This window comes from Spermophilus citellus, assembly GCF_964194105.1.
Source record: "Spermophilus citellus genome assembly, chromosome: 11".
Classification (NCBI taxonomy): Eukaryota; Metazoa; Chordata; class Mammalia; order Rodentia; family Sciuridae; genus Spermophilus; species Spermophilus citellus.
In genome coordinates this window covers 107,562,348-107,586,075 of record NC_138192.1, presented here as the reverse complement: position 1 = coordinate 107,586,075, position 23,728 = coordinate 107,562,348, and the positions used below count along the sequence as shown (strand labels likewise).

General features: G+C 38.5%; 1 protein-coding gene across 1 annotated transcript; it reads left to right on the top strand.

Annotated features, from left to right (window-relative positions):
* Nucleotides 1-59: 59 nt before the first annotated feature.
* Nucleotides 60-22,431, top strand: MDH1B (malate dehydrogenase 1B; the record flags this gene model as incomplete). Its single annotated transcript, XM_081261740.1, has 12 exons — nt 60-207; nt 4,390-4,498; nt 6,973-7,107; nt 7,292-7,434; nt 9,116-9,612; nt 12,859-13,000; nt 14,529-14,692; nt 16,565-16,704; nt 16,998-17,049; nt 19,277-19,348; nt 21,974-22,039; nt 22,355-22,431. Exons 1-12 carry the CDS (start codon nt 182-184, stop codon nt 22,429-22,431), a joined length of 1,623 nt encoding a protein of 540 aa, XP_081117866.1. The 5' UTR covers nt 60-181.
* Between the last annotated feature and the right edge of the window lie 1,297 nt (nt 22,432-23,728).

Sequence of the window (23,728 nt, the reverse complement as noted above, 5' to 3'; positions counted from 1 at the left end):
GACAATATATGATCGTACAGTGAAAGTAACCCATTCGAGTCACAACTTTGAACGCCCAACTATCTGGCTGGGCGGCCGAGTTCAATGCGGCAGACTCAGACTGCGCCTGCGCCACTCTTGGCGGCGCGGGTTGCCCAGAAACCGTGCCGCCTCGGTCGCTAGCTCTAGGTTTTGTTTAAACATGGCCAAATTCGTGATAGCGGGTGAGTGATCCCCGCGCTCGCTCGCAGATGACTCAAAATGCCAACAACTCTCCTCCCATGGCCCCTTAAAGTGTAGATTGCTCTTCTATCTTCGTTCCTTCATTCCACTCAATCTGGCTTCTACTTATGCCTCATATGGAAGCTGTCCCCACCGAAGTTACCAGTGACTTTTACTAAAGTCTTAGTCTTATTCAACTTCCTCAATTCATTGAACACTGTGATCTTATCTGGCTTCTATTCTAACAACTCCAGCCTCTACGGACCACCTCAGGCTTTCTTGTGCTTTTCAAAGAGTTTATTGGATTGTGACAGTTTGCCAAGCACAGCTGAACACAGGGAATACAGGTTTTTGGTTTTGGTTTTTTGGGGGGAAGGGGGGCATTCTTCGGGGAGTATTCGTTCTCATGAGATAAAAGCACATAATGAAGTACTTTTGATATGGTGTGACTAATGTAATGAGGGAGTGGTACACTTACCTCTGGATGAATACACCCCAGATCTGGAGGTGGGGGTGGGAGTAATAGGGACCCAAGGAACTCACTAGGGGAACTGAGTTGTGAAGGTTTGGATAGGGAGGCCATTCCAGATAAAAGCAGAGGGTAAAGCCTCATGGTCTAATGGAGGACCTGAATGTGGGTCTTTGGGGCTAGATCTACAGAAGCAAGAGACAATCTTACTTAGACAAGTAAGGGCAATTGTTTTGCACTTCCTATACACCTAGCAAACACGTTTGAACTGTGTCTTGAAAGGAATGGGGAGTTCAAAAAAAGTTATGAAAATTTTTAGACAGGAGAATCCTAATAGGCTTGCATTTTAGGAAGTCCATCTTGGCAGCAATGCAGGGTCAGAGAGGGACTAAAGTGTGGACTGGCAGCAAAGAACCGTGGAGGGGGCTTATATCGTACCTGTTTCCTCCTGTTCTCAGCAAGTTTTTTTCTTTTTTTAATTTGTTCGTTTTGAGAGTGAGGATTGAACCCAGGGACACTTTACCACTGAGCTACATCCCCGAGCCCTTTTAGTTTTTATTTTGAGACAGGCTCTCACTAAGTTGCTTAGGGCCTCAATAAATTGCTGAGGATGTTCTCCAACTAATGATCCTCCTGCCTTAGCCTCCCAAGTCAACTGGAATTACACACGTGAGCCTTCAGCATGTTTCTTAAAAGAGTAGATTCCTCTTCTATTTTTATTCCTTCATTTCACTCAATCTGTCTTTACTCAATCTGTATCATTATGGAAACTGCCCCACCAAAGTCACCAATGACTTTTACTAAAGCTGTTCATTCTTTGTCTTATTCAACTTCTTTGATACATTGAACACAATTGACATTTACCATCTGCCTAAAATCTATTTCCTTTGCTTCATTAAAAGAATATTTTTGAGCATTGACTATATGTTTGAAAGACTGAAAATTTTACAGAAAATGTTTTGTGTATGACAGTTGCAAGGCAGTGTTCTTCAGTAGTGGTGGCAAGGAATCTTGGACAGGTAAGGGCTTCCCATAGGGAGCAATTTTAAACAGCTGAAAGATGAAAGTCACCTAGAAGAGAAGAGATAGGGCAGAGCAGAGCAATTTAAACATGGGTATCAGGGAGTGGGATAGGAGTGAGGAGAACTAATTTGGTGATACTTGAGAATATACAATTAGCATAAAATTGAAGTAAGTTTAGTAGGACTGGAGCAAAGAGTATAAGGAAGTGACTGTCTCGAGCTGAGGCCTGAGATAGATAATGTAGATTGTTCTGAGCCACATTTAGTAGTTTAGATTTTATCCAAAGTGACTGGAAGGTTTTTGGAAGGGGAGAACATGCCTATTTGCCTTTTGCCTGTCTGACCATTATGGACATGGTGTGAGAGAGAAAGACTGAATGCCCACAGACAAGTTAGGAGACTGGCACTATAGATCAGGAAAACATTGGTGGTAGCCTGCCCTAGCACCGTGGACAATGGAAATGGAGAGAAGTGAGAGATGGAAATGGAGAAAGATAAGGGAGGCAGAATCTATACAACTGATTGTCTAATTGTTTGGGGGAGATCAGGTAAGGGAGAAGAAATAATAAAAATTATTCCCAAGCAATAGTTTGGATAACTGGGTCTATTAGGAATCATTTGAAAAAATTGAGCAGAAGAGTAGGCTTAATACTCCAGATAGTCTTAATATTCTTAAGTAATTGGGGAGATGGACATAAAAAGAACATAGGAGAAGGAGCACATTTGGTAGGGAGCTAGCATAGACATGTTGAGTACCTATAAGACATTTAGAAGGAGATGGGAGAATACAGGAGGATATATTTAGACATCTAGGTAGGTATAGGGATAGGTCTGAGCTGAAAATACAGATTTCTACATGAAACTAAGGAAAAATACATAGGGTACAAAGATAAGTCATTTGAAGTCTGATGTTTTTAATGGGTCAATAAGGGAATAAGGACCTACAAAGTATAGAGAACAGCCAGAGAGATAGAAGGAAAACCTGCAGAATGTCCCATTATATTTAGTGTTTTCAAAGAATGGAGGAGGGTGTCAGTAGTGAGTGCTCCTAAGGGTCAACAACAAGAAAAGGCTTTTAAAAATACTAGGGCACAGATGACCCTAGTAACTGAGAGAACTGTCAGATAAGCTAGATGGCAGTGGGATGAGAACTAAATGAAAGTGGAGAATTGAGGGTGGCAGTATGGAGTGTTTAGAAGGGCATATAGAACGTTGCATTTTTTTAACACACAAGAAACAACATGAATATATTTATGTATGTCATAAAGGGAGCATTAGAAACAGATAAGATTCTATCTGTGGAAGATAATCAGTTCAGCAAGGTTTCTTAGAGGGCAAAAGATGCAGTGATTCAAGTGGTAGGATTAGACAGAGAGAGGAGAGGGATTCCTTTTTCAATGAAAAGGAGAAAGGAGGAAAGGAGGAGTCCAAATGCAGACTGGCTTGCAGGTGTGATGGCAGAAGTCTGAGGGATTTCCCCACTGAGTCCATTTTGTTTAGTTTGGTTTGGTTTTTGTAAAGTAGAAAGCAAGGTGTCTCTTACCATCATCAATGTTGTCAGTGTTCTCCTCCTTCTGTTTATTTTTTCTTTGTTCTGATGCAGTTCTGGGGACTGAACCCAGGACTCACATTTGCTCACACTCCACTACTGAGCCTTATCTCTAGCCCCTGTCTTCTGATAGTGCAGAGAAACTGTGGGGTTGGGGAAGAGATTTGGAGGAAATGGACATAATTTGGAATAGTCACTGTGGAGAACAGAATTGAGTGCTTGTAAGGGAAGCAGAAATCTCACCAGGCAGAGTTGAGGGCTAATAAAATCTGGTGACCATGAATTTATAATGTTGTCCGTCTGCTTGGTTCCACCATGTTTCTTCAGTGGTAATTAGCAAATGGGACCCAGGCACAGAGAAGGCAGGTAATTGAGTTCACTGAAGGTGAAGGACTTTTACCAAGCTGATTTCCTGAGACAGAAGGCCCAGATTATTCAAATCATGAGCCTTAGAATGATGGGCAATGTATTTGAACTAGTCAGAGAGGCTAATGGACAGACGGAGCTGATAACTTGGGAGTTCCCATGCTGTTGACGAACTAGTGACTGGAATTAATTAAGGGAGAATGTTACAGAGAAGTTTCAGCACTTGTTACCTGTACCTCCTGCTCTGTCTTAAACCCATACCTATTTCCTATGGTGGATTTAACCCATTAATGACTGCAAAATGTGTGTCTAAAACCCTTATATAGCACATGAACTTGAGACTAACTGCTGGTTGTGCCCACTTAAATACACTACAGATATCTCCAACTACACCTGTCTGAAATTAAACTTCTTATCCATAATTTCTCTCTAGTAAAGCCACAAACCTCTATCCAAGTCAGAAAATAGAAGTTATCCCACACTCTTCTGTTTCCCTCAGTCTCTCCCTCGCCACTAACTGTGGGCCACACATGAAATCTACAGGTGCCCTCCCTCATTACAACTCCTCGTTCACCCTTTGGCTTTGAGTGGTTTCTGGTGATTAGTTCATTGCTTAATTGATAGTACTTAGCAGCCTCTTAATATAATAAAAATCAGAAGTTTATGTCATAGCAGTTTATACTACAATTTTGTTATAAAATTATATTATAACTATGATTAATTCCATAACTTCATGATAATTTCTGTGTGATAAAAGAAAACATTTGAACTCTCTTAGGTAGAGCAGATTGTCCATATTATGCAAAAACAGAACTTCTGGCAGACTATTTACAGAAGAATCTTCCTGATTTTCAGATATATAAAATTACACAACATCCTGATGTTTGGGAGGTAAGATTCCTTTTTTTTTCTTGTTGTTTGTCTTTTTAAGAAGACTTGAACCCAGGACTTCCCATGTGCTTAATTTGTTAAACTTGTATGTGCATAAAATTACATTTTAATTTGATTAAATATTAGCTAGTGTATCATATTGACCTCCAGTAATAAGTGTTCATGTACTAATGATGTTTGAATACTATAAAATGAGCTCTTGCTTATCAGTCTCAAAACATCATTGCTTTTTCCATAATACCTAGTAGATCAAATGAAACCTAACCATAAGTAGAATAAGTTTGGCTCTTCCATCACCAGCCCAACCAAGAATTCAGCTAGCTTAAATTGCACTTGTTAACTGTACATTTTCTTCCAATGCTTAATCGATAGTATTTAGCATCCTCTTAATATAGCTGATTCCTAATAGGAGGAGGATTTATTTATTTTGAAATACCCATATTTGTGACTAAGTTGCCTCATAAGCACACTTTGAGAAGGAGCTTTGGGTGCTTTGGTTATGAAGGTAGAAGCTGGACTCGATGGCATCCTCTTTAGTACACTCATTATGCCTTTGGACCCATATGATCCATGAAATAATTTATGCCATCTAGTAATAAGTCCTCCAAGATTCTGGTTGATGTCTTTCCCCAGAGAAACTTTTCAGGAGTAATATTAGTCAAATTACCTATATTTTCAACTGCACATAGTTTTCAGAACCAAACTGACTCTTGTCACCTCTCTTCTCTACTATCCATTATATATTCCCTTCATCCTCTACTGGTGTAGGAGACTTATTAGGTGTGGTGACCTTAAGGGATCTGATTCCTAGTCCATTTTCAGGATAGAATTGGTACACTTGTTCATTTACTGTCAAAATCAAGCAGGGAAATAACAAAGACACCCCAGTAGAACCTAGATCCTAAATATTCTTTACTGCTTATGTTGGGCAATGGCTGCTCTGTATGCTCATCATCAGCAGGGTAATTATTCCTTCAAGCATGGCATCTCCTCTCCTTGCCTGATACTTGGCACAGGAGCTCAATATGACTAATGGAAACTACAGCTTAAATTTAGTGGTACTCTTCCTGTTTCCCTTGATAGAAACAGTCTCCCTTTAGGATTTAGAATCTCACACAGTCTAGAATAATAGAGTCTATGGAAGCACAGGTTACCCAAGTGGGTCCCTGGGGGTGATGGTAAGCAGGATCACTCTTAATTCTACTCCTTGGTTCCTGGATTCAGGTATTCTACATATTAGGGCAAAATATTACATTGATTTATGATGTGTATAACATCCTGAAAGAGATGCCCCATCCTTCCAAGGTATCAGTCTTTAAGCTAGCACCTGTACCTTTGGTGGCCTGTCCTGCCCTCTATTATTCTGGGTGATGTGATATATGATAAGGGCTGTGGAACCCATGGTTACATGCTAAATACTGCATCTCTTTGCTGTAAACTGAGTCCTTTCATTCAAAGTAATTTTGCAAGCCCTAATCCATACTGGTCAAAGATCTAAGAGTAGAAAAGGCAGTTATTTACCCAGAATACATGTAAATGCAATTCTAAATAAATCATTACTCTCTTTAGGGTGATAGGAGTTCAGTGTGATCAATTTGCCATGAAAGTGCATTGGTCTTTGTTGCTGAACATTTAGCAGCACAATAACTAGGTAGACTTTACTGAGTGGCAGCCCATTCTCTTGAGCTATTGTATAACTTCTGTCTCTTCTGTGAGCAGACTGCAACTGCTATTTCATCCCCTGGCGTTAGTTATAGTATTTCTTTAACAGTAGATGTTTTCTTCTGCTGTCTCAGATCTTTTTTTTTTTTTTTTTTTGAACTGGGATTGAATTTAGGCGCACTTAACAACTGAGCCACATCCCTATCCCTTTAAGACAGGGTCTCCCTAAGTTTCTTAGGGCCTTACTAAGTTGCTGAGGCTGGCTTTGAGCTTGCTATCCTCCTGCCTCAGCCTCCCAATCCCCTGGATTACAGGTATGCACCAGTCTGCCCAGCTTTCTCAGATCTTATCATTGGGAGGCCTAGTATACATAAACCAGAAAATGGTAATTTACGCTTTTTCTGATAAATATTAGCAGATACTCCCAAGTGACTTTTAGCTTATTCAGTCTGAATCATATAAACAGTGTTCACAGAAAATAAATATCAAAATGTGTGTGTCCCTAAAACTGGAAATAGGTCATATATAAGAAGAATACAGGGGATATAAGTCACTTTTTAAAAATAAGTCTAATTAGAACATCTGGCCTCTCTTAAAAATTTGTACTCCAGGTTTCCAAAAGACTAACTTTCAGTAACTTTATTTGACTAATGAATTTGAAGATTTATTCTTTCTTTTTTATTAATTTGTAACTTAAATCATCATTATTTTTCTATACTTACTTTTTACTGTTTAAAGATACCCAAATTGGTATTGAATTGAATTCTTGGGCAGATCTAATATATGATTTTTTTTGGAGTGTCATTCAACAGGAATGGCTGAAAGATGTGTGTGAAAAGAATAAGTGGAATCACAAAAAGTCTCCCATTATCTGGAGAGAGCTGCTGGATCGTGGAGGAAAGGGTTTGCTTTTGGGAGGATATAATGAGTTCCTGGAGCATGCTCAGGTGCATAAATTAACTTGTCTGTTCAAAAAAAATATATTATTGTATTACATTATTATATGTTTCAAATGTTATTTTCAGGATATTCTGTCATCTCTCTTTGAGTTAGAACAAAAATTTTCCATTATGACCATTATTGAGTGATGATCTATTTTCTGAGGTTGACTTTTTCATTCTCCATGTTTAGCTTTACTATGATGTCACCTCTAACATGATGACTGAGCTAATGATGGTAATTGCTCATGAGAACCTGGAGGCACATATAGAAAAAGAGGTGGAGAAGGAAACCCAGAAAGATCTTATCAGCCCCTTGCAGGTCTGGATCACCAGGTGAGATAGTCAAACACTAGGATTTAGGAAATTGGCTTTTATTTTTAAAAAGAACAATAAGATGGGATTAATTTCATGATGGAAGAATACCTGAATGTCAAGTTTGAGATATGTGTTGGGAGCATGCATGCACATTTATGGTTAGATATGTGTGTGTGTCCTCCATTGTAACCCCATGTATGAGTTCTAGATTTCACATATAACGCGTGCATACACACACATGCACACACACCCACTTAAACTGTACAGTATGTCTGCTTTGCCAGATTTCTGTCTCTGGCGCTGGTCCTCTTTAACCTTTGCCACTTGCTAAGTTTCCTTGGCTCCTCCTCTTGTGCTCCCCTTCTGTGTCCCCACTCCCCTCACCTTGTTTTTCCTTCTTTTTTCTCCTTCTCAAGTTTGCTTGCCATTGATCCCAGTCTGGGACACATCCAGTCTTCCCTATCACTGTCTCTCTTTCTTTGATTTGATTTAATTTGATTTTTATTGGTGCATTATAGCTTTGCATAATAATGGTATTCATTGTGATACATTCATACATGCACAATTCACATTTTAGTCTGTTTAATTCTCTTGTGTCCTCCTTCCCCGCTCCCCAGCCCCTTCCTCTAATCTACTGATCTCCCTTCTATGTTCATGAGATCCCTTTTATTTCCTTTTCCTCTCAAGCTTCCACATTCGAGAGCAAACATACAACCCTTGACTTTTTGAGTCTGACTAATCTCACTTAGCATAATGTTCTCCAGTTCCATCCATCTGTACTCTCTCTTTTTCATCTCTGTACTGTCTCTGTCTTTCTTGCTCTCTCCCTCTCCCCCTCTCCTTTCCCCACCCCTCCCCACCCCTCAGTCTGACTCTCACATTATCCTTCTGTAGAGTAAGAAGAATGTGTGTACCTAACATGTGCACTTACTTTAAAGATTATTGTTATTTTGAAATATTATAAATACTCAAAGAATTGAAAATTGTTTAGTAAACATCTAGGATCCTATAACCCAGCTTTAATAAATGCCACATCTAAAGAGCATCAAAATGGTATAGATACTGTTGAAACTCCTGTTGCACCCCTCCCCAAGCCCATTGTGAACACCAGAAATTCTCAGATGCAATTCCAAACTCCCTACAGTTGATTATCACAGAAATAGAAGACCCAGATACTTGCAAAATACAGTTAAAAAGATACCATACACAGCCTGTGTTGATCCTAGCCATTTTTACAAGGATTTGTCTTTGTGGAAATTTGGAAAAGATGGTCCTTTCTAAAAAGAAAAAAAAAAGTCATTACTTTATAGATAAATGTATAAAATTTTAAAAAGCTGTGGCTAACTGAAACTTAGGTCTTTTTCTTTTAAGAAATGTAAACGTTTAATTGAAGTAGTGTGATATATCTCTTTGAAATTTTGCTTTCTGCATATGGGGAATTCTGTTTTATTTGAAAAACATATTACACAGGTACATGTCTTACTTGAGATTGTTTTGAGATACCCAGAGCAAGGAGTTATTAAGGAAAAATTTTTTGTTCTATTTCCAATTTTTAGCCTTCAAAATGTCTATGCAGCTGTAGAATGCTTAAAAATATTAAATCATCCTACAATGCACATGCAGAAATATCTATTAAGAATAAATGCTTAAGAGGGCAAAGGATCTAACCGTTCACAATTCAACTCTGCATTTTTATCAGTGCAACCTCTCCTGCCTGCTACAACCTCCTTCCCATACTGACGAGTGGTGAAGTGTTTGGGATGCAGACAGAAATTAGCCTAACTCTGTTTGACAAGGAGCAGTCAGAAGAACTACTCAAAAGCCTGGTGATGGAGACACAGGACCTGGCGTCTCCTGTCCTCCGTAGCGTCTCCAGCTGTACTACGGAGAAATACGCCTTCCACCAGGCCCATGTGGTCATCGTCCTTGACGACAGCACCGAGGAGGAGGTGTACGGTCTAGAAGAGTGCCTGAGAAGCAAGGTGCCACTGTGTCGTCTCTACGGACACCTGATTGAGAAAAATGCTCACGAATCTGTCAGGGTTATTGTGGGAGGAAAAACCTTTGTAAATCTTAAAACGGTCTTGCTTATGATGAACGCCCCAAGCATCGCCCACAACATTATTGCGGTGGCTCTGGGGGTGGAAGGACAAGCCAAAGCGGCAATAGCCAGAAAATTGAAAACAACTGCTTCATGTGAGTGAACTCCTGCTAATGTTTGTGTTTGTGCTTTTAAACAACAGGATTTCAAGCAGCTAGGAAGAAGGTGCATCCCCTTGGATTTTCTGGAGCTAGAATGAAAGTAGAAAGTAGATACTAACAACTTATTTAACTACAGTAGTCCAACTAAAGTAGTTTGCCTTAGTTAGGGGATATATTCTAGGACCCCCAGTGAGTGCCTGAACCCACATATAGTACTAGACCCTACATATATTGTTTATTTCTATATGTACATACTTGATGAGGTGTAATTTACAAATTAGGAACAGTAAAAAGTTAACAATAATAACTAATGATAATATAGAATAATTATAACAATATATTATAATAAAAGTTCTCCAAAACATGAATTATTTCTGGAATTTTCCATTTAGTATCTTTAGACTGTAGTTCATTGAGAGAAACTGAAGTCATGAAAAGTAAAATCTTGGATAACAGAGACAACTGTACTGGGCATTTTTTTTTTTAACCAGCTTTTATAATTGACCTGGTCCTTCATTATAAACACTAACAAACATGGGCTAGGGTTGTAGCTCAGTGGTGGAGCACTTGCCTAGCATGTGTGAAGCACTGGGTTCAATTCTCAGCACCACATATAAATAAATAAAATAAAATAAATTAATGAACGTATATTTGATATAAGGCCTATACTAGTCAAATAATAATTTGAAGCCTAATATTCAATTTTTTCTCAATAATGGTCAATTAAGGTAATTGATGCTTAAAAAAATTTAGAGCTATGTTAAAATGGCTTTGCCCCACTTCCCATCCATGTGACCTTGAGCAAACATGCTGTTCCTCAGTTTTCTCATATGTAAAATGAGGATGTTAACAGTATCTCCCTCTCAGAATAGATGTAAGGATCCAATGAGATAATATTTCTAAAGTACCTGTGTGCAGGAATACCTGGCACATGATAACATTTGCAAGGATATTAAACTTTATCAATAGGCTTATAATATCTGGTCAGTGCTCCTATTATCTTTGAACTGGTAGACATCAGAACCATCTGAAGATGAAACTGGATCACAAAATGGATGGTTTTATTTTCAAGGTCAAGAACACATCTGACATATTTTAGTTCTTTGTGCCCAGAGATGGAGCAGTTGCAACACTGAGAATGGGTGGAGGCACAATACTTTACAAGAATGAAACACAAGGAAGTGCGAACCTGGAATGCCTAAACCAGGCCATGGAAGACTTGAATGAGCCCCTGATATTAGAGCCTGTTCTGCTTTATCTGTTTCTTCCCAGTGAAACCCCAGGAAGTATAACTCCTTGTATTCTTGTATACATATCTTTAGTGTCTAACCTCCACGGTAAAACTCAACCAGACTAATGCTAAAATTATTCAATAGGAAATGAAACATTTCCTAACCATTTTATCTCTGTCATTGACCTTATAGTTATATATGTAGATACTGATTTATCACAAAAGATTCATAATACACTGATGAAAAATGTCAAGAAGAGGCAGTGATAGAAAATTTTAAATGAGGCATATGTGTTGGGGGCTGGTAGCCTAGGCTTTCAACTAGAAAGTTGCTGTCTTGTGGGTCTGCTGGTGCCATAATTATAAGTTCTGCTCTACTTAAAGCAAATAAGCATGTGATGAGCAGAAAGAAGTAAAAATAGAGGAAAGCCAGGAAGAGGAGGGAGAAACATTAGATAAATAGTTAATTGAAGTGGAATTGTCAGTGAAACAACAAGGAGAAGCCAGTAAAAGTAAAAACACTTAAGCAAAATGATGTGAAAGTGGGAAACCATTAAGGAAATCATTCAGGGATCGTTGCAGCTGCCAAGAGATTGGCAAACCTTTCCATAAAAGCCAGGTTCAGTGTATCCCTAAGTTCAGTTCACACATTCTCAGACCATGTGTAGTCTTAATTGGTACTCTGTGTTACAAGTGATAGAAAGTCAACTCAAAGTGCCTGAAGTGGTAGTTTTTTTTAGGCATAGCTGAACACTGCGGCTCCAATGATGACATCAGGACTCATGGTCTCTTTTTCTGGCTGACCATTCAGTTAGTTTTACTGTAAGGTAGGCTCTAAGGTGTAGCAACATGGCCACTGGCATTCTCAACTCAGAAGTTGATGACTTACCTAACCAGTAGAAAGAGGACTTTCTTCCCTGCTGGTTTGTACAAAAGTACTACAAACTTATTGGCCAGGTTCAGACCACATGCCTATCTCTGAATCAGTCACTGTGTCCAAGAGAGTAGAATCTGGATCTCATATGTCTATTGCTGGATCTAAGAAATAACAACAGCCCCATCCAAACCATATGGACTGAGATTGAAGAAAGGATAATTATTTAAAGAAAACCCAGGATACTGTTAAAGAAAAAAAGAAGGAGGAAGAGAGACAAAAAGCAGCAGATGTTCACTAATTTTCTGAATCATAATTTAGGGTTTTTAGAGCTATAAAGAGACTCAGAGCCAGTAAGAAAAATGAGACCCAGTGAGATTAAAAGTCTTCTTTAATCTCTAAGAAGAAAATCTACCTTATGTTCACCTGGGGCTAGAGAATAATTTTCCTGTGTGGATCATGAACTCCAAAGCCTGACTACCTACCCTACCCAAGCTAATGGATGGACCCAAGTGCATATTATAAGATCTCTTGGGAGTAGGGCAGTGAAGGGAGAAGTAGCTATTCCAATGTCATGAGCCATTTTGGTATAAAAGAGAATGTCAGAGGATGAGATAGGCATTGATGGGAGTCTACTTGAGTTCCATTCCCACCTTCTTCTTCCCTACCTGTCTCTTGCTAGAGATCCAGGACCAACCCCAGTGATATAATTTTCAGTAGCAGTTTCTTTCAGGGAACTTTCAGTATTCCTTGATTTTAATCATATACCACACCTTCACAGAGCATTATTAGTGATTGCCAAGTGCTGATAATTAGAGAGATGATCCACACCTTTTTCAATATACTCTCCAGTTTATTTATTTTTTGGGACACAGTATCTTTATTTTTTATTTACTTATTTTTATGTGGTGTTAAGGATCAAACGCAGGGCCTCACATGTGCTAGGTGAGTACTCTACTGCTGAGCCACAACCCCAGCCCCCTCCAGTTTATTTTACAGCCAATGGAGCATTCTAAAATAGACAAAAGTAGGATTCAGGTAATTTTTTATATTAATATTATATAATGTTATGTTAATATATTTGTATTAATGTTGTGATATCATTTATTATGATTATTTTTATTTCTATTCTCAGGCATCAAAGATGTGATAATTTGGGGTAATATCAGTGGAAATAACTATGTTGATCTGAGGAAAACACGGGTTTACAAATATGACAGTGCCATTTGGGGACCTCCTGAATTTTCTCGCCCTGTTTTAGATGTGATTTTTGATAGGTACAGTATATTTTTAAGTGATGTATACCAACAATGTTAAATAAATATATGATAGTTGTTACTTTCTTTAGACGCATCCACAAATCTTTGTGCAAAATTAACTCATATTTTTACTCATATTTGTTCATGCTTTCTTTTAAGGCAAACAGAAAATTCTACAGAATATCATCAAGTTGCTCCCAATCCTAATTTTTTTTTTAAAGAGAGAGAGAGAGAGAGAGAGAATTTCAATATTTATTTTTCAGTTTTCGGTGGACCAACATCTTTCTTTGTATGTGGTGCTGAGGATCAAACCCAGGCCGCACGCATGCCAGGCGAGCACGCTACCTCTTGAGCCACATCCCCAGCCCCTCCCAATCCTAATTTATTTGATTTTGAAATTATGTTTTTTATGTCAGATGATCCTTAAAGTAGTTTATTTACGTTATTAAACTTATCTCTAAAACAAATATATGTAAAGGTAATCTTATTTAGTGTAAAGACAGATATATATCCAAGTTTAAATTATTTGATGCATTTTAAGAAAGAGGAATTAAAGATAATAAGCAAACCAGGCCATGCTGGATATTGTGTCCCAATAGAGGCAGAACTGAGAGGTGGTGAGGCACATAATCCCAGGACCAAGCTGCTTGGGTTGGAACTCTCAGCCACCTATCAGCTGTGTGGCTTTTGAGAAATCACTTAATCTCTTTATGCCTTAGTTTCTCCATCTGCAAAATAGAAACAGTAACATGAGATAGCCCATACAGGAATGCTAGGGACATGAAATGGATTAATCCAGGTAAAGCACAAGAAACACCAGCATTGTGATGAGGCAGAAGAGGAGACACCAGCAGGAGTGCCTTTGAAGCATTTTTCTAAACTCTACAACACTTTCCCAGTTGTCTCATATCCTTTCTATTTCCCCTCACTTTCCCCTCCTCACAACCTAGGAACTTGGTCTGTGTCTGGGAATGATGTGTCCCCGGTTTGCCCTTCTGGAGCCAGATTTCTCTTGTGTGCTGCCTACACAGGGCCAGTGTTGCATGGAGCTGTGTCATGTGCTAACCCATTAACAGGGGCAGCCTTTTAGCACTCGTTCTAGCCAAGCTAGGCTATTCCCTGAGTTTAGATTCAGACCATAAAAACATAATTATTCCCTAAATCTCAGATGAATAATTCAGTGCTTCATGAAATTGTTTTATTTTAAATGAAGGATATCACTGGTTCCAAAATAACAACTACATAGAATAAATTCTTTGTAATGAAAGTAATTTTCCCTGCAGTATTTGGCCACTTTTCTGTGTTCCATATTCATATTATCATGGTGTTAGTTTGAAATTTTGGGATTCCTTTCTGCTACGCTTGATTATTTTTCCATCAACTTTTTATGGGGACTGAAGTCAGTTGAAGAAAGGGCATATGAAGTCATATTTCAGTCTTGAGTATGTATATAATTCCTAGTACTTAGTTTCATTGAACCAGAGAATATCTTTTGTAATTTGCATTCCTCTCTCCATTGTAAAATTGTTTCTTTTTCTCCTTACAGTGAGTGGGTAAAAAGAGAATTTGTGATGACCATTAAAAGTTTGACCTCCACGGGAAAACAATTTGGACGCATTTTAGCTTCACACAGTATAGCCACTACGTTGAAATATTGGTACCATGGCTCACCACCTGGGGAGATTGTGTCTTTAGGAGTACTGAGTGAAGGTAAATCTGGGTTTTTCATTTTTTGTAATATTTAAAAACCTCTTGTCTAGGTCTTAAAATGGTCTATAACCTCTGTGAACTTTTATGTTACCATAATTCATTGTACAGTTATTCATTCAAAAACTCGACAGTATTTTGTATGACTGCACTGGAAACACATTAGGAATTTACCTGGCATCTTCCTTTAGGAAATCTACAGTAAAGAACAGCCAGACACACTCAGTTTTATGAAGGCAAGAAAGGGAAAGCAAAGTCAGTTCTAGGCTGGGAGCAGGAAGAAACAGGGCATTTTCATAATGGACATCTTCACTACAGGAAGCCACAAAGTCTGAATGATGCTGAACTGGAAGACAAGAGTGAGAAGAGCACTGGTTATGGGAAGCCCTGGGAAGAAAGATGCAGAGTAGGATACAAATGAGTGCAAGAGCACCAGGCAGCACTAGAATGTGAAAAGGTTGCTCTCTGTCCACAAATACTAGGTAGAAATGTCTACAGCCTTAATGTTTTAATCTACTAAAACCTATTTAGCAGATAAACACTAGCTAAACCATCTTCTGTCATTTTTACAAAACAGGAAAGAGAATAGCTAATATTCTGTCCTCCATAGTTCTACCTAAAGCTTCTCTTCCCTTTGTGTTTTCCTGTCTCCCTTAGCAAGCTTAGTTTCTTCAGTGCTGTTGGCCAGGGCCCCTCTGCAGAGTTCTAGCCTGCCAAATATGGCTACCTGTTTAGCAGGTAACCATGCTGTCACACGTAACACAACCCAACGTACACCAAACGGAACTTACTGTCTTCCTTCCCAATCTGATCTACCTCTTGCATTCCTTGTGTTATTAGCAGAATCATCACCATCTTCCACCTTGTTCCAGGGACTTCAGTGCATTTTGAAGACATCTCTCCAAATTCCCCATGTCAGAATTAACCTGTCTTCTCCTCTATACTCATGTAGTATTTCGTTCATCTGTCAGAGAGCATGTTGTAGTCTGCCTTTTTAGTTATATATGTGTCCTTTACTTGAGAATGTGCACTCTGAGGGAAGGGGCTTTGTCTGGGTCATCTTTCTACACCTTCCTATAGGAGCATTTTGTATGGAAAACACTCAGTGAATCTTATTCAATTGAGGTTAAGATTCATGAACATTGCCACAGTGTGATTTTAAATCATTGTATGTGACTTTGTAGGAAAATGGGTACTTAAAACCCTTTATTTATAGAAATAAAGTTGAATTAATCTCTATAGGAATTTCATTCAAAAATGAAAGGGGGAAGAAGATATCCTAGTGACTACATTTTCAGTGTCCAGAATGGCAGGAATCATTTTCTTATTTGAGGCATCAAAGAAGGGGAGTCATCTTATCTGAATGGTGCTCAATTAGTAATAAAGAATGCCAATCTTTTTACAGAGAGCACAATTCAAATGAGGTCCTGGAAACTGCAAAGAAATAGCCAACTTTCCTGCCCACTTCTTTCCTTTCCCTGTCCTTCATACCCTGGCAATAAGACTGCCATAGTAGGCTAGAAGACTGGAAGACCAGATTGGACAAATGACTTTGCTCATGGGCTTTATAGGGAGCCATGGAAAAGTTGTAGGAAACAGATACAAAGAATCCAGGCAAGATTTAGAAAGGAAAGAGTGCATTAACCCTTGGGATAGGAGAGAACTGGAGATGGCAGTACTGTCAGCACTTAAACAGGTGCTCAGCCAATACTTAGAAAGTGAGGGCTTCAGTCCTCCCTTGAGGAATTTCTAGAAATTTAGTTCACCATTCTCATTATAAGTTGTCTATTATGTGTGTCCTTTTCTATAACACTTAATAGGGTTTGTTTTTCTGAATGCTTTTGTTTTGCTTTTCTTTGTATCTACTCACTACAGGCCAGTTTGGTATTCCCGAAGGGATTGTCTTTTCTATGCCTGTGAAATTTGAGAATGGAACATGGGTGGTTCTTACAGATCTCCCAGATGTTGAAATAAGTCAACAAATAATGACCAGAATGACGAGTGATCTAATTCAGGTAATGCCAGAGTACATTCAAGGGAACTGACTTTGACAATACTGAAACTGATTCCCCCAGGGCAAAGCATACATTGGTTTTCTGTGGGTTCAGTTTGTACCATATTCCTAAAAATAATGAGGCAATGAAAGTTTGAAGAAATCTGCAGAAGAACACTACTCATCTGATTATATAACGTCTGGTATGTTAAAAATACCATTTATTTAACATGAAGAATCACAGCATTTTTCTCTTTAAATAATAAGTAAGTAAGTATGGTCATTTAATTCTCTGATTATAAAATTTGTCAACAGGAGAAACTTGTTGCGCTTGGAGACATGCTGACTTTTCAGCCATATCATTCAGGTAACCTCTTGAATGTGGTGTTGTGTTGCACTGCTATTAAAGAGTTTTAAATACTTGTTACAACAATCATTGTTAATATAGATGACTCTAATCCATGTTTTATTATTTTTAAATCAAATTATTGACAAAATAAACTGCCACGTTCAGTATATCTTTTGAAATAAAACAGAAGAATGCTAAGAAAATCATATCTTAAAAATGTCATGACCTTATAACTTTGGGGAATAATATATTAATTAGTTTTTGAGAACTACTATAACAAACTACCACAAACTGTGTGACTTAAAACAATAGGAACTTATTTGCTTACAGTCAAAGGACTGGAACACCTAAATTCAGCCATCAGTAGGGCCATGTTCCCTTTGAAGGCTCTAGGAAGAATCTTCCTTACCTCTTCTAGCTTCTGATCCGACACTTGGTGTTCTTGGCTTGTAGCTGTACCACTCTAATCCCTGACTTTCCTTGTATATGTGTCTTCCTTTTGTGTGTTTGTTTCTAAGTCTGTCTTTCCTTAAGAGGACGCCAGTCATTGCATTTAGAACTCACCCTAATCCAGTAAGTCCACATCTTAGATTGATTATATCTTCTAAGACCCTATTTTCAAATAAAGTCACATTCACAGGGGTTAGAACTGCAACATACCTTTTTGGAAACATAAGTTAAACCACACCACCATATTTACTTTTAGATAACTTTTAGATAATTTTTAGAGAAAATCCCACCTTAACTGTGGAAATAGGCATGTAGAAATAAATTAATGTACATGAAGAACTTTAGCCAAATGTTTTTTGGAGTCCAACATTTTCTTCCACTATCACTTATGGATTACCAACTGTAAGTCAGTGCTAGGAGCTAGAAATACATGAATAGATACAGTAGACATGATCTTGCTCTCTTGGAACCTACAGTCCACTAAGGGGCCACATGTATAAATGACTCCGTTGTGGTACATCTTAGGACTGAGAAGTACAGAGTGCTGTGCTGTGAGAGGCTTGGGGATAGGAGGAAAGAACTTGAAGCAGAAAAGCAAAGATCAGCTTGTTTGGGAAAAAAAAAACTGCGAAAAAGCTTATGTGGCTAAAGCCTAAAGAGGTTGTGTGGAGAGAGCCATAAGGTGTGGACCCAAGAGCTATGGGAGGCTTCTGGGTAGAGAATAACATGATCATGAGCAGGTGGCAGAGGAGCATGAGAGAGGGGTAGTCAAGAGAAGGATGAGCCTCTGGAATTGCTCAGGTGGGGATTCGTTTGGAAAATATGCTGGAATAAGGTAAGGCTGTCTGCAAAAAGACTAGTGTTAGGAGGTGGCACAGTGACACGAGGAAGAGAGCTTTATAGCCAAGACTAGAGGCAAAGCAATTGGAGAGATCTTTAGATGTGATTATCAAGATTTGATGATGGAATAGGGCATTATGTAAAATTGTGGATGTGTAACCGACGTGATTCTGCAATCTGCATTTGGGGTAAAAATTGGGAGTTCATAACCCACTTCAATCTAATGTATGAAATATGATATGTCAAGAGCTTTGTAATGTTGTGAACAACCAATAAATAAAAAAAACTGTGAAAAAAAAAAAAAAGATTTGATGATGGGTTGGCTCTGAGGAGTCCCAGAGGACTCGGGCTTCTTTTGGTTAAACAACTCGTGGATTTCCTGAAAGGTTTGGGAATTCAGAAGCGATTCTGACCGTTGGTCAAGTCAGAAGCAGTCCAAACCAAGAAGCCCAGAGACAGAGCAGAGGTGGAAAGTGCAGGCACAGAGGGTTGTGTAGAACTCTTATTCCCAGAATTTAGAGGCTTTCTGGGTGGCTTTCTGCATTTGGCAGACTAGAACTCAAATTCCTTTTATCAGAGAGGGCTATAAAACTGTTGTCCTAAATTTGACTCCATTTACTTGTAGCTGGTCCTACATTTCCCATCTATGTTTGCCTTATAGAGAGTCTTGAAAAAGAAAATGACCTGATAATATGCTGTGTTCTTATTAACAAAGGTCAAGGGGTGGGTGGGTGGGAGGGTGTGCGTAGGCATGCATGCAGGAGTATTTGATTGACCTTGACTCTGTTACCTTTGAACCTTTGCAGGGATCCCAAACTTAGAGCATTGAAGTAATCAGAGCATTGCACACTCACAGTTTGGAGAACTTTGCTTAGTAACTTATCACTGATATGATTCGTGTATGACTTTTTTTAATCTCTTCAATTAATTTAATGCTTACCTTTCTGACTTTTAGAAACTGAATTATCCCTAAGAGATAGAAGGCTCTCCTTAGCCAGCACAGATGACAAACAGGAAGAACAAAATGGTAGGTACACATAAGGAAAAGCTGCCTTTTTTAATCTAAAGGTTAACATTAAATTTCAAAGAAAAGAATTTGATCATCCATTAACTACAAAAAGGGAGTTAAGTCATTTGTCACCCTTATCACATACTAAAAAATAAGATCATATTTAAAATTTATTTAAAACTTTGGAGGAAATAACCCAAAATTTGTGGTGCATCTTCTATTTCCTGGTTGCTGGGGGACACAACAGGGAAGCTGGCCGCAAAAACCCTGTAGAGGAAAGGAGCCTTGAGACTCTGAGGTTCAGGACACTCAGTGAATTAGAAAACATACTAAGTTAGGGCACCATAGGGTGAAAGAAAGTACATAATAAGTAACTCTCTAAAACCTCACAAGGAAAGGAAGGATCCTTTATGTAAGATGGAGAAAGAAACTTGAAATCTACCTGGGACTTAAGATGGCTAAAGATAAACAAATTGGCATTTATTTATTCAGAAACTGTGCTAGTTCAGTTATATAAGTTGAAAAGCTTCCAGAGATCTGCTGCACACAATGTACACATAGTTAACTGTGTCCTTAAAATTTTAAGAAGGCAGATTTCCTGTTATATGTATTTTGCCCATAAGGAGGAAAGAAAGGAGGGAGAAAGTGAGGAAGGAAGGGAAAGAGGGAGGGAGGGAGGGAGGGAGGGAGGGAGAAGGGGTGCTATATGATAGGAACATAAAAATAAACGTTAACATCTGCCCTAAAAAGTATTTACCATGGAGCATAGGAAATAGCTAAGAGAAAATTACCTCACTAAGAGATGTCTAAGTTTGTTCAGGCTGCTATAACAAAATACTATACGCTGGCTGGGTGCAGTGGTACACGAATGTAATCCCAGTGTCTCAGGAGGCTGAAGCAGAAGAATCATGAGTTCAAAGCCAACCTCCGCAACTTAGTAAGGCCCTTAACAAGTCAGCAGGACCCTGCCTCAAAATAAAACATAAAAAGGCCTGGGGATGTGGCTAAATGACCCTGGGTTCAAACACCAGTACCAAAAGATAAACAAATAAATAAACTGAATAGCTTGTAACAATAGAACCTTATTGGCAGATTTGTTGTGTGATCAGGTTCCATTTCCGAGTTCATACATGGTGCTTCTCACTGTGTCCTCACATGGTAGACAAGAACAAACAAGCTCCCTTGGGCCTGTTTTATAAAGATATAATCCCATACATGAGGACTATCCTCATGACTTAATCACCTCTCAGAGGCCCCACTTTTAGTATAGTACATCGGGGTTAAGGTTTCAACATAGGAATTGGGGTGGAGGGATAACACAAGCATTGAGGTCCTATCAAATGGTAGGAGGTCCAGGGTGAAGTGGAAGGACCTAGGCTCTCCTAATATAATATTAGGAAAGCCTTTCCAGAAGAGATGACACGAGACCTGCTCTGGAAAGATGAGTAGGGATCATTCATTTGATTTAGAGAGACCCTCCTTCTTAGGAGGTTGTAAAAGTATCCACCAGGGGAAAGGAATGTGGCAAAGGAGGCATTTCAGGAAGTCAAGACTTAACCAGAACTTTCAACCTAGAGCCGTAAAAATAAATAAATAAGTAAATAAAATGATTTCCAGAAGATATAAAGTAGGGTAGCTGGGCTAAAGCAGAGAATGTAAAAAGGGTGAGTGGAGTTGGTAAGGTAAGGAGGGGCCAGGTACTATTCAGCGGTATGGTTATCAGTGTGGCTGGTGGACGGCGGGACAAAGCATGAAATAGATGGCTTACAGAACTACTCTGGATGTATCATAGGCCCTGTAAAGGTTTTTTACATATCCCAAATCACTGTCCAAATGAGCTTGGTAAACTCAGTCCTAACCCGAGGAGATCTCTCAAGAGGGCCCGTTAGCTAGAGCTACGTCTGGGCATCTGAGTAACAGTACTGTCATTCTAGTTGACCCAAAAGGTATTAAGCAACACTCAGGGAAAGAACTGAGAGGGAACTGAGAAACTTACAAGCTCTGTTGTGAGGAAGGTGACTGGCAGATTTCCAGGATAGAGGAAGAAAAGCCAAATTGCAGAGTGTGAATTCCATAGAATACATAGAATTTAAGTTACCAGTTAAAGTCCTAGGCACTAAGAACTCGTACCAAGTAATATTCTTATGAAGACTCAAAAGCTTCATTAGTGATAAAGTGAAGAAAGTAGCATAGATTTCAGGTTGATTTGGGAGCTATTTGTTGAAAATCAAGAGGTACTTACTATAGGACTTTCCATATTGTGGAAACAACCCCCATAACCTTACTGGGTTGTTTAAAAAAAAAAAAAACTAGTGACTAATGAAATCAATTTCATTACTAGCATTTTTTTCATCTAAATATTGTAAAATTGATAAGAAAATAGTAAAAATTCCAGGTCCTTTTTGCCCCCAACAAACTAAGATTTTTAAGAAAAAAATAAACAAGTATAGATTAGATAATATTATTTTATATAATTTTTGTTTCATTTTAATGTATAAAAGTGTATGTCCTGGTCTATAACATAAAATGTACTCTTGACTGTGGATCCTGGTCTACCACCCTTGAAAAACACTGGCTTAGAACATCTCATAGGCTGTTGTTTATATTCTAAACCCAATGTGTTTTCTTTAATGTTACTTTCAGACCATCAAGATAGCATATTTTCTGATCAAGCCCCAGATGACGAAAAAGATGCAGTGCTGTCAGACGGTAAGTCACTAGGGCTGTGGACAATCTTTGTGGTGCTCATATTCACGGCTCATATCAGCCAGTCTTAGATGTGGTGGTCAGAAGAACATGCCCAAAAAACCAGAACAATTTTTGAAAAGCTCTCTGTTACTTTTCTTACACTTCATAAACACTTTGAATGGGGGGATAAAAATGTCAATAATTATGTTTAAGACTGAAACTGTTTCCATTTCAGACTCACTTCAGACTCTCCCAAAATACTCCAACCTCAGCTCTGGCCCCTTGTGTCTTGTCCTTCTCACATTTCCTTTTTCTACTTAATTCTTCTTTACGAAGCTGAAATAGCCAATATGGCTAGACAGGATCGTTCTCGGAAAGTGGGTCAGAGGAACAGACTGAGAAAGCCAAGTTAGAATTCTCCTAAGAAAGGAAATCTGGTGATTGCCCACCCGCTTTCTCTGTCATATAAATGTCTATATCACATATATAACTTGCAAATATTTATGCAGAGGATCACATATTTTCTGAATCTTCCTATACAAATCACATGTCAAAATAATAATAATAATCTAGTCTGCTTACATTTTTACTACTTCTTTACCTCTTTGAATATAAAGAAGCTGGCAAGCACTGAGATGTTCCCCAGTAATTTCTGTTGTGAGGCCATGGCTTCACAGGAAGTTGCTAAAAGCTGCTATTTGGCTGGATTCAAGCCATAGTCTTACATTGAGATTCCATAAAAAAAAAAAAAAAAGTGTTCTAACATCATACAACTCCTCTCAGGGAAAGGCACTGAGAGAAACTTGAGTGAAAAGAACAATATAGGTGAAAATGAGAATAACTGCAAAACTCAATGTGCTTTAAATGCTAAAAACTATTTTGTTAGTTCTTTACTTACTACAGTAGAGTTTTTAGATTTGATTCCACAAACCATCTCTGAAAGTCAGAATCAAGAACCCATAAATGGTCGGTGGGTAGACAAAACATTAGTGAATATTTTCTTATTCTACAAACAGAACTGGGCAATAGAAAATCCAGTTTTCTTGTTATGCAATTCTTTTTAAATTCTTCCTGCTCCCACATCCCCAGGCACTCAGCCTGACTTGCCCACTCTTCTGGAACCTAGCTTCCCTCTTTTATAATCAAAGCTATAACTGCAAGATCCCTCATCCTTCCCTCAGAATGAATGACTGTATAAGGAAGAAAACAGACCAGATATATCTGCAAGTCCAGTTTCCAAAGTAAGTTACTGAGTTCTCCTGATATCTTATGAAAACAAGGCAGACAGATTTCTTTGTAGTTGACCAATCAGGATGTTCACCCAAGTCTCCACACTTATGCAAATGTTCAATAAGATGGACACAATCTAGTGCACCTTTTATTCTGATGGGCTTTGGAATGGAGTTAAGCACAGAGAATTAGAATTGGTGTATTCAGGAGAAGCAGAACCTAGAGATGAAATGGAGCTGAGAATATATCTGCATACATAATTCACAATGAGAAACAAAGGAGCCAAAAGAGAATGCACATGGAAATGGCGTAAGGTCAGGAGAGAGGCCAGAATTCATTTTGAAATATATGAAAATATATTTTGAAAAAAATATATGAAAATATCTAATGATGATCTTCTGGTTTTATTTCCCCATAGAATCTACCTGACACATGGACTCCCTTGGCCATTGAATCAGATTGAATACAGTAAACCAGTAA